Source organism: Dioscorea cayenensis, chromosome 13 (assembly GCF_009730915.1).
Source record: "Dioscorea cayenensis subsp. rotundata cultivar TDr96_F1 chromosome 13, TDr96_F1_v2_PseudoChromosome.rev07_lg8_w22 25.fasta, whole genome shotgun sequence".
Classification (NCBI taxonomy): Eukaryota; Viridiplantae; Streptophyta; class Magnoliopsida; order Dioscoreales; family Dioscoreaceae; genus Dioscorea; species Dioscorea cayenensis.
Window position 1 is genome coordinate 1,635,592 of NC_052483.1, and position 11,337 is coordinate 1,646,928.

Sequence of the window (11,337 nt, forward strand, 5' to 3'; positions counted from 1 at the left end):
ACATGCATGCATTGATCCTAAACCAACACAGGCAATATCACGAACATATTGTTAATGTATACAAACCTAAAGCACCAAGTGCACTAAGAGGCCATTTGATTCACGGCAATCGATTAGAATGGCGAAGTACAAGATGAACAAGTCTTCCAATTAGCAAACTCTTTCCAACTGGTGATGATGATGGCCGTAAATTCAAATCCATAAAATAAAAAAACACAGGCTCAGATTAATATATATGGACCTCTGGTTCTGAGGTACAAGAGTTGATTTCTGTTAGAAGCTCATCAACTGAACAAAGTGGGAAAGAAAGAAAAAAAAAACTCTACTCTAAAAAGGAAGAGATACAAAAGCTCATGACAATTTGCAAGGAAAGAAGAGCTATCCTTCTAGTTTCTGATTTCAAGCATCATTATGAGAAGGCCGAAGGCGATGGATTGACAACTATGTGCCGGAGAGGGTGAGCAACATCACCACCGCCCGCATGCTTGACAAACTCGGCCGGGGTAAGGAAGCTGCCATGGCAAACACACACAATTCTCACTTCCTCCCCTTTCCGGTACTTGTAGAGAAATCCTTCCACTCTTCGGCCATTTGGCCCGTCTCCTCTGGTAGATACACATGGCATCTCTTCCATCATGCTCCTCTCCATCTCACTGACACCATTTGGCTGCGCATTCCTCCTTAGCAAGTCATCGCCTTCTTGGGCGTTCCTTAGATTCCTCTGGTTTAGACCTGAAGAACAATAGACAGCAATACAACAAATGAGTAGTTTACAATTGAATTGATGTGTAAGCATTCATGTTCATTGAAAAAAAACAGCTCCAAGCTCAAATTAGACAGTAAGAAGAATTGAAGTAAATATATTTTTCAAATTTGCATTGATCATATTAGGCAGTGATCTTGCTTTGATGGGAAGAAAATAGTTCGAATATCATGCACATTTGTACATGCTACACATGCACACATTATCGAGGTAAGCAAATGAGAAATCATTTTGCTCAAAACAAGATCAACTTATTTTGTTGACTCTAAGCTTGGTGAGGAGAGAAGCTTGAATGAATTTAACAAGAAGATTATAACACAAATCATTAATGGAGCAATTCAGTCCTAAATTTGCCATAACTGAACAATATCCTTTTGAGCTATCACTGTTCAACATTGTTCCAATCAGAGGAAAAAAAGTCATACATTGAGATTTTTTTCCTTTTATCTCCACAACTGATACTTATTGCATTCAAAGTCAAAAGCATTTGCAACAAAGTCATCAATCAGCGGTCTTTCAAATATATATTTTGGCATCATAAAAGAACTCAAAGATAGACATACCTAAGGGATGGGCATGACTGAAATGAAAATGTTGAGATGGATGTGACATGTGTTATTAGGATTGACTGATTAAAAAATCAATTTATTTGACATAAATTGAGAGTGCATCTATCACTGATAAGTTAAGGAGAGAATCGATCAAAATAGTATGAGCATGTCCTTAAAACACCCCAAATGTTTCCTTAAGAAAGGTAGAAGCTCTCCGAGTGAGAGTTCATGGTACAGAGTAGAAACTTTACATAATGATATAACAGAACCCAGAGCTTCGTTTATCAAATCTTTTTGGGCCCTTGATGGAGTAGATGGAGTAAAACAGAAGGGAAGGATTCATGTAGCTAACCTCAAATGACCAGGACTAATGGCTTGTAATTGTTATTATCGTTGTTACTGCCATAAAAGAACTCAAAGATAACACATTGCTTGCATAATACCAAATGACTAACTTCCATTCAATCACCAAAATTTAAAATCGCAACATTCATTAGCTGTTTCCCAGAAAAGGAAGCTAAGAACATTCAAGATAACACAAGTACAAATTACAAATTTACAAATCACATTGAATAAGAGTTGTACTATTCCTAAATCTTTTCCTGTTTCTATTCACTTCCATTGTTTGTTTGCATCAAAATTCAATCAGATTCAATTTCAAATCATCAACCAAACAAAATCTAATTGCAAAAAAAAAACAGAAGACAATACCTTGCAATGTCCTGGCCTCAAAATCCGAGGCGCCGGAGGAACTACTTCCCTGAGAACCAATAGACCCTTGCGAGATCGGTCCGAAGAGTCTCGCCGGCACGACGCCATTCACAACCCCTCCGAGCTCGGCCTCCAACTTCTCCATATCCTCATCCAACCCCTCACCAGAACGGAGCCTTCCGGCCACCGCCACCGATCTCGAGCTCCTCCTTTCCAGCCTCTTCCTCTTCGCTTCCAACCTCTTCAGGCTCTGCATCTCCTTCCTCTTCCTCTGCTCCTCCTCCACCTCCGTCGGCAACGAGCAAGCCCTCTCAATCGGCCGCGCAACCATGAACTCCTGCTCCCTCGGAAACATCGACACCGCCGCCACAGACGACGAACGGACAAGCTTCTTCTCCTTCACCTCAACGCCGAGACACCCACCAAGAGAAAGCCCAAGGCTAAGCTCAATCTCATCGGACTCTCCACGGGCCGTCTCCGGCGGCTCTTCAAAGCACACACCGCTCCCAAACCGCTGCAAGAGATCTCTAGAATAGCCATGGCTTCTCGACAACACCCTCTCTATCTCCTCCACCGCCTCCGCCTCCATTGCTCCAAAAACACCACAAAGACTCGATTTTTAATCAAAAAGACTCAATCTTTTTCATAAATTATTCACAAAGATAAGATTTTTATCAAGAAACTTCCCCGGAATTGGACTGAAAAACGCGAAATAGAGAAACGAGGCCATGGAGAAGAGGAAGCTAACGGGTTATCGGGTTGAGCGGAGGATCCAAGAACCCGTTAAGAGATCGCCGGAGCAGCAGGGGAAGGGGAATCAGAAGGAAGACGGAGTTGGACGGAGAGGGAGATACGATTGTTGGGGGGAATGTGAAAAGACAATTATACCCTTCAGTGTCTTCGCGCCACGTCTTATGTTCGCAATGGATGAAAGGCACGTGGCAGTATCAGCTAAGTGTAGCCAGCGCCGAGCCGATCTTAGACCTCGTGATCGGTTTCGAGAACACGTGTCTTAATCTTGTGCGTTCGCCGGCCTCGTAACTCGATTTTGGAGCTTTGGATCTTGACACGTTTGTTTTGATTTGGTTTTTTCCATTTGCATCCCTAAACTATTGGAATATCATCTTAATTTTTCTTTATCATATCGTATAAATTCTACATCTATAAACTTGGTATTTTTTTTAAAAAAAAATTTGAGCTCGGCTTCTTAGTTGCCATGTTCTCTCTTTTTTATTACTCGATTTGTTTCTTGGGTTGTTTATGTATTTATTATTAGAAGCACATTACATTTTAAGATGGTTTTCTAACATGGTTTATTGTTTGGTTCTTCTGTTATATATTTGTTTTTGTTCCCCATATTTATACCTATTTTTTTAATAAAAGTTATAATTTATCTGTTTTTATAAAAAAATTTAAACTAAATTATCATCTTGTGCAAAAAAACTCTAAAATATAAAATTTGTGTTATTTAAAATTAAAGTATAATTCTCTAAACAATCTTTTTATTTTTAAAATTTATTTTTTAATTCGTCTATTTTAAATTGTAATTTTTTTAATTTTTAATTTTAATTTAGTAGTTTCTTAAATTCTAAAACCTAACCTTAAATTCTTCAAAAAGAAAGAGGACTGACATACTTCAAAGTAGTAGAAGACTAGAAGGATTAGATTATAATTTAAAAGGTGAAATAAAAAAATAATAAGTTAAAAAATTAATGTACTATTTAGAAAATAACACCTAAAATTAATAGAATTTTCATGGAAATGGCAAATATAGAAAAGTAAAGGAAGGTGTTTGGGGGGAAAAACAAAAAGTAAAAATGAGATCGGCTTGGGGAGGGAAGCCGGCTAAGCCAGCCGATGGTGGCGGAGAAAGATTCCGACAAGGCGAATCGGCGAGGAATTGAGAGGAATCGGCGTGGCCCCAGGGCCGGACACGTACTCCACACTTTGCAACTTTGTGCTTTATTTTTGGGTTGGGGCCCACGTGGCGCGGCTCCCCAGCTCGGCTTCTTTTTCGGAAACGCGAGAGAGAGGCCGGCCGAGATCTCGCCACGTGTAAGAACAAGATGCGCGGGAACACGTGTTGTCCGGCAAGTGTGGGTCCCACGACAGCTCAGCCGGTTGGCCAACTTGGCCCCCACCAGCTCGGGTGGGCTACGTGGCGGCTCCAAACGTAGCCCGTGTGTTGTGCTGACGTCATGCCCTGTTTGTTTTTGTCGTGTAGCGCGCATGGATTTTTGGCGAGGGTGGTGATAGTGGTGTTGGTGCGGGCGGGAATTAGGGAAGGTGGAGAGGATCTCGCGCGCGCGCGAGAGAGATGGCGCACGTCATCACTGTTCCACGTGGACCTTCTCGATAGCGACGTCTCACGTGTCCCGCGCGTGATGATCTTGTAAGGGTGTACGCATGTTGCAATATAGATAGATACGAAAACAAGTTTAGTCTCACATCAGATCAGTGTGTGTGTGTGAGAAAATTTTTAAATTTATATAAATATATATATTTATATGTTATTATATAAATCGAGTGATAGTTAAGTTTAGGTCCATATTAACTGTGGAGTGAATAATTTCTAGATTTACAAGATTAATTAAATAATTTGTTAAATTAATTATTTTTGTTATGATTAATTGAATCTCATATGTCAAGAAATTTAGTTATTTTATAAAATTTTATAAAATATTAGTTATATTTTTAAAATTATTTTTGATTTATATTTTCATAACGTTCTCTCATATTTAATTCCAACAAAAAAGTTGAATAGAGTGTTAAGAGCAATTTTTAAAAAAAATTAATAAATTTTTTTTAATGTTAGCCAATGACAGATAAAAAAAACATTGATATGTGACAGATAAAAATAAACGGTGAAGTAGGTTTTTTGAGAGACTAGACATTAGTGCTAAAATTAATTGTTCATGTATATATATTTCTAAAATATGTTTCATTATTATATTTTTTTCTATAATAACTATAAATTAGTCGGAAAAAATGTTGTTTTGCTAAATTAAGAGCTCTTAATATATCCTAGATTAGGCTTACTAATTAGCAATTAAAGAGAGAATAAAAAGTTAAAAACAATGAATAAATTAATACATGAAGAGAAGCTGCTAAAAGAGCACAGATAATATTTAAGGTGCAGTTTATTCTTGTAATTTTCTTTCTTTTATATTTCCTGGAAAAAATATTAATTAATCAGCCACATTGTTTGACTATATATAGTATACCAATGCATGAAGAAAAACCAAGAAAGAAAGGACATATATAATAAGGAAGATACTTTTGATTCTTTGTCTTTGTATTCCATGAAAGAAACTATTCATTGATCAACACCTTCCCCACTTTACACATGCATACAATAGTGTGCATGAGCCATGACCATGATATGAATGACTTTACAAATGAAAAAGATGATACAACTATGAACATGCATGTCTCTCTTTCTCTAGTTATGAATGGAATAATAGTAACATTTTTCAAACCTACACTTGATATATGTCTCTGTGTGTGTCTCTTTCTCTAGTTATGAATGGAATAATAGTAACATTTTTTTAAACCTAGTCAAATGACCTTCGGGTCTATTGGTACATGAGTTGCCGATAGAGCTCTCATCGAATGGTGAGAATTCGATTTTTGGCTGAAGGCACATTTTCTGGGAGTTGTGAATAGTAGTTGTGTCGAGTGGTTTCGGGCTATGTCGAGTGAGCCGCTGCCTCCACTTGTTCCACCGAGCGCATGCAGTGTCCCTCGGGGCTTTCTAGTGGGTTTGCCCCACTCCTCTTCCCAAAAAAAAAAAAAACATTTTTCAAACCTACACTTGATAAATGTGTGTGTGTGTTATATGGGTAGTATAGGGTGGAGTAAGACTACATATATAAAGAGTTAAAGACTATGAACTAACTTTGGGGACCAGTCTCTCTGTCATTGATATATCTAGGGTTTATATTCATATCAGAAACCCTAAAATAGCTAGAGAAGCATCAAGGAAATTAAGTGTAAGACACCTAGAGATTATAGACTGCAAAGCCACACCAAAGGACAGATATGAAGGAAATGAAAGCAACATTTGCTAGCTTTTGTTTTTATGAAGAGGGGAAAAAATAAAGTAGATGCCCACTTCTTCTTTGGCCAGTGAAGTTGCATGCTTTGGAAAGTACATGGTGTGATAAGAAACAAAAGAGACCATGGATGTATATATATACAAAGTAGAGAGGATCTTGCCTTCCTTTTCTTTACATATATATATATATATATATGAATGAATGAAACTTGATGAAGATAATGAGGTAGGCTATATATATATATATATATATATCTTGTTTGTATTCCTTTGTTTTGCATTGTTTTCACTGATTGCATGCATGCATGGTTCATGGACTTAGAAAATAGGAAAAGAGAAATTTAAATATCATAAATTAAGTGTGTGTGTGTGTGTATATATATATACAAAGAGAGGGATGTACATATGTTCAAGAGAAACTTAGAATGTGACAAAAAAATATGATAGTTATGAAGCATATATATGATCAGAAAAAGAAGGATAGATCTATGGATCATCAAAGATGTAAAGCTATGTGGTCCTCTCATATACAGTGATCATGGTGTCCCATAAAGCTTAGTTTGGTCCCTTAGATCCATTATAGCTTCTAGGTTTTCAACTAAAGGTTTATTATAGAATTTTTAAGGGTTTTAATCCATGAAATAACAAGAATTTTTGGTTGAATCTCTCTGTAACTAAGGTAAAAAGAAATGGTATGTAAATCTTATGGTCCCAAGCATATATTCAACAGAAAAAACAGATTGCGACCTCACTCTTTTGGAAATCTTCTTTCTCTTTGTACGAAGATTTTTTGGTGTATGCATGCAAATCTAGCATCTTCTATTTCTTGAGAAAGTTAACATTCCAACGTTTGATAAACTCGAAGAAATTAAACTTCAAGAAGTTCATTCTTGTTCAAGAGCAATACTAGAAGAGTTTTGCGCGCACCAGCTTCATTCAAGTAAGTTCATCAAACATTCTACTTATCATCTTACAAAATATTTGTTTTTTATATATCATCATTCTTGCATGCATATTTATAATTATTGTTTCTTTGTTATCATCTTTGAAATCATTAGAGTTTATATATGATCTTGGTTGCATGTAAATCTGTTTTTTAAAGAAACATATTAATTCATAAGAGTAATGGCATTGGCAGCTTAATTACATAAGATGAACAGAAATTCAGAAGAGGAGATAGTCCAAATTAGTAAAGAAGGAACAAGATCAAGATCAGAATGGTCGGTAAACTCGACGAACCCAAGAATAGTAAGAGTACCGCGATCGTTTGGCGGAAAAGATCGACATAGTAAAGTGAGCACTGTGAAAGGATTAAGAGATAGAAGAGTTAGATTGTCAGTGGCAACAGCTATACAAGTCTATAATCTTCAAGACAAGTTAGGATTCAATCAACCAAGCAAAGTTGTGGATTGGTTGATCAATGCTGCTCAACATGCCATTGATAAACTTCCTCCTCTCATTCAATTCTCAAATGATTCTTATGATCAAAATTTACCATCAATGTTGATGCCAAATATTGGTGGGATTGATGATGATCAGGAGGTGATTGGGAAGAACAGAGATTCATTGATGCATCAGAGTTGTTTTTCTGATCAAGAACATAATTATTGCTGTTTTCAGACTTTGGGTCCATGCATGTTTGGCACAAAACAATGTTACAATCAACTTCATATGCCAGTTTCATTTGCAGAAGATGCATCACTTGGGCAGTACATGCAACCATGAATCATTGATTAAAATGCTATATATATATATGTTTGATGTTGTGAATTGCTTGATTTCAGAAAAATATGTGTGTGAGTTAAAGTCAGAATGGTTTTCTATTATCAGCAATGTTTGTTCTGTTAGTTTCTTGTTTGAGTAAAAGTGTGGTTTATCTAATTGTTATATTTAGTGCTAATTAAATTTATTGATGTTGGTTTGATATTCTGCTATATTTTTTATGTGCATATATGTATGACTTTTAACTAAAAAGGGTTTTAAAAGTGTTCAGGAAGTGGGAAAGCAGACAAAAAATATTATTTGCAAAAAGTGAGAATTAGAAAGTGGTTATTTAAATAATATTATAAATGGGTTGCTTTTCCACTCAAAAAAAAGTGAACGGAAGTCAAAAATTATGATTATGATTGTTATTATTATTAGTACTCTAGCCACCTAGTAGAGCATCTTTAGGTATTTGTATTTGATTACACAAAATTTAGTTATAATAATTAAAAAGATGCATGTTTGTTTAGTGTTTCTCAAGTGACTTCTTGCAAAAAAAACACTACAAACATGACATGCAAGAAACTACAAACAAATGACAAAAGAAAATAAAGCGCAAGTACCACTTCCAAGGTTAAAAAAAAAATAACTCCAAGGTAAAAAAATAATAATAATATCACTTCAAACACTTTTACTGTTTATTTATCAGAAAAAAATATAATATAAACTTCAAACACTTCCACTTTCTTATTTAGCAGATCAGAAAGTTCAGACGCTGCATAAAATTTTGAGCTTAAAAAAAACTTTAGAAATGGAAAAACATAAATTTCAAAAAATAACTTTCTTCCTCCCATTTTAATATAAAAAAATATTAAAATAAATTTAATAATGAGTTTAGTTCAAAACAAACGTTAGAACCAAAAAAAATAAAAAAAAAAAAAAAAGAAAAAATCAGACTATTTTGCCCCCACTTCCGCTAAAATAAACGCCGAAAAAAATCCGAAAAACTAACAGTAAAACAGATCTGCTTCAACATTTAACAAAGAGATTAAATAACAATCACAGGCTAAAAAATTTTGTGGGTATGTCCCCAGCGAAGAAGCAAGATTTATCAAACAAAGTCTTTGATAATGGTAGAAAAATTCGATGAAAAATTCGACAGAAAGGAACATTAGATAGAGGAAAAATGAGTGGCGACTAATATTTCAATGGTGCGAGAATGCCAAGCTGGGTTCCGAGCTTCTCTTCAACTGCCTTCTCCGCCTTCAGGCGTAGTTTCGTCAGTTGCTTCCTTCTCTCATATGCAACCTGTGCCCTTTGCTTTCTCTTCTCCTCCAACTCCTGAAAAATAGATGCATGAGAAATGTTGATCCTCAAATGGCATAACTACCATTGATGGTCAATGGATTGCAGCATTGAATGATGGAAACTGATACAGACTATGAAACCATGAAAGGTGAACTTGTCAAGCATGTGAATATATGGAACAGTTCCATGAGCATTTTGAGAATCAGAGAGCATTGTCCTTTTGCGAGTAAATGGAGAACTTGGTATAGATGTCATTAAGCACCATTTGAATGCATAAAGCCAGAGGAGAGGCACTAAATACAAAATTGAATAAAGGTAATAAGTCATGGCAATGCCATCGAGCAGGTACACTTCTAAAGCATGTGAAAATATGGACCAGTATCTTGATCTTTTCAAGAATTAGGGTCGCATTGTTAGTTTTCTTGTTAGTGAATGGGATGCTAGGTATAGAAGCCATTGAGCACCATGAGCTTGCATAAAATCCAACAGGGACATGAGCAAGAGCTATTTTGATTTCAAGAACAGATAGATACTGACATGAATAGAATCTAAAAAAAGCAATCTGTACCCAGTCTCATCCCTGAGACTATCCTACAAGTCAAGTGATTGAACAAACAGAGGAAACTCAGACTGAAAGAACGTATTAAATCCTCCACATGACCTTTATTATACCCCAAAAAAACTATTTACTCCACTAAAATCAATTGCAACCTGAAAAAATTTACCACCCGAAAAATCTCAATTAACAGAAGTTTTGAAAAGGACTGATCACCTCAAAATCACATGCAATATTATTCATCGTGAGTGCATGAGCGTATAGCATTCAACCTTTGCACATCATATTGACGACATTTACACTAATATACTGTGGAAATAGATGACAAGATGGCCATATCCACACAACTCTCTCTCTGACTTCATATGCATTTCGATATTTTCCAAATTGCCAAACAAAATAAAATTCAATGTGCAGAAACCTAAGCATGGATCACCTCAAAGTAGCATTCAACCTCCATCAACTTCAGAAAATGAGCAAGCATCAGTTTATAATCAGTTTAAAAATCTCGTAGATACTAGGGCAAACTATGATTTGTTTAGAAAATCAAAAATAAAAAATTGACAATCAAGATAACTAGAATTTAAACAAATAAAACATATTGTCCCTAATCCTAGTATAACTCGGGAGAAAACCCGAACAATAGATAGTTGTTAACAATACCTCAGAAGAGTACATGTATATGTCTCTACAAACAATATCTAACAATTTTACATCTTAATTCCTAAATAACAATCACCAACTCGTACAAAAAAAGACAAACATTTTTCAAACCCAGACATTCCTCAAAGAACAACAACAAATTCAAGAAAAATGTGAAAGAGAAACAATAAAAATCTCACCTTGATGGTGTCATAGTGATTCCATCCGACCTCCTTAGAGAGGCGCCCAAGCAAACAGTACTTGTGCCCTGGTTGCAGCCTCAGAACCCTAACAAAGAGCGAAATGGTAATACAAGAAAAGGACTGAAAAAACTAACCCCAAAATAAACAAGAGTCTCACTTGAGAGCATCCGGAATAACCATCCTCTTCATCTTGTCATATGGTGGCGGGACACCCTCATACGCCTTCAGCCTCGCCAGCGCCGCCGCTCCCCTCTTCGTCTTGTGCGGAATCATCCTAATCTCAGAGCCAGAGACCCAATCAACATCGAAACACTAGAAAACATCAAAAAATGCAAACTAAATTGACTAAAAGCAATGAAATTTCACCCGCGAATAGTGCGCCAGAGGATCTTAGCGGGGGATCGGAAGTGAATAGGGCCATGAGAGGGCTTGGTGTTCATGCGCTTGCGGAGAAAGCGAAGGAACTTCATCTTCTGGCGAACAAGCCCACCAGACATACAGATCTCCTCGCAACGAACGACGACGATGCGCTGCCCATTGAGGAGCTCCTTGGCGATGATCGACGCCAGACGCCCCAGCATATGCTGCCGCGCGTCCACCACCACCCTCCGCGTGCACAACCCTGAGCCGGACACCATCGTCGCCGCCGCTGAAACTAGGGTTAGGGTTTCGCGAGCTGGAGAAGTAGAAGCTTATAAAGCTACACGAGGATTTTTATGAAAACAACCTCAGAATTAAAAACTTTTTTTAAACAAATAAGTCCCTGGAGAGCCATCAGAGAGATGTCTACCTCTACAATTATAAATATTGGAATAATAAGGGGTTAATTGAAAAAAACATGT

At 36.6% G+C, this 11,337-nt stretch overlaps 3 protein-coding genes across 3 annotated transcripts; 1 reads left to right on the plus strand and 2 right to left on the minus strand.

Moving 5' to 3' along the window:
* Positions 1 to 201: 201 nt before the first annotated feature.
* Positions 202 to 2,909, minus strand: LOC120274525 (ninja-family protein 1). Its single transcript, XM_039281068.1, has 2 exons — positions 2,026 to 2,909; positions 202 to 732 (listed from the first exon to the last, which is right to left on the minus strand). The coding sequence occupies exons 1-2, from the start codon at positions 2,612 to 2,614 to the stop codon at positions 410 to 412; spliced, it is 912 nt and encodes a 303-aa protein (XP_039137002.1). The 5' UTR covers positions 2,615 to 2,909; the 3' UTR covers positions 202 to 409.
* Positions 2,910 to 6,952: 4,043 nt separating this feature from the next.
* On the plus strand, positions 6,953 to 7,907 carry LOC120274528 (transcription factor TCP5-like). Its single transcript, XM_039281070.1, has 2 exons — positions 6,953 to 7,022; positions 7,221 to 7,907. Exon 2 carries the CDS (start codon positions 7,235 to 7,237, stop codon positions 7,805 to 7,807), a length of 573 nt encoding a protein of 190 aa, XP_039137004.1. The 5' UTR covers positions 6,953 to 7,022; positions 7,221 to 7,234; the 3' UTR covers positions 7,808 to 7,907.
* Positions 7,908 to 8,834: 927 nt separating this feature from the next.
* On the minus strand, positions 8,835 to 11,169 carry LOC120274526 (60S ribosomal protein L13a-4-like). Its single transcript, XM_039281069.1, has 4 exons — positions 10,862 to 11,169; positions 10,653 to 10,769; positions 10,493 to 10,580; positions 8,835 to 9,127 (listed from the first exon to the last, which is right to left on the minus strand). The coding sequence occupies exons 1-4, from the start codon at positions 11,131 to 11,133 to the stop codon at positions 8,984 to 8,986; spliced, it is 621 nt and encodes a 206-aa protein (XP_039137003.1). The 5' UTR covers positions 11,134 to 11,169; the 3' UTR covers positions 8,835 to 8,983.
* Positions 11,170 to 11,337: the final 168 nt, after the last annotated feature.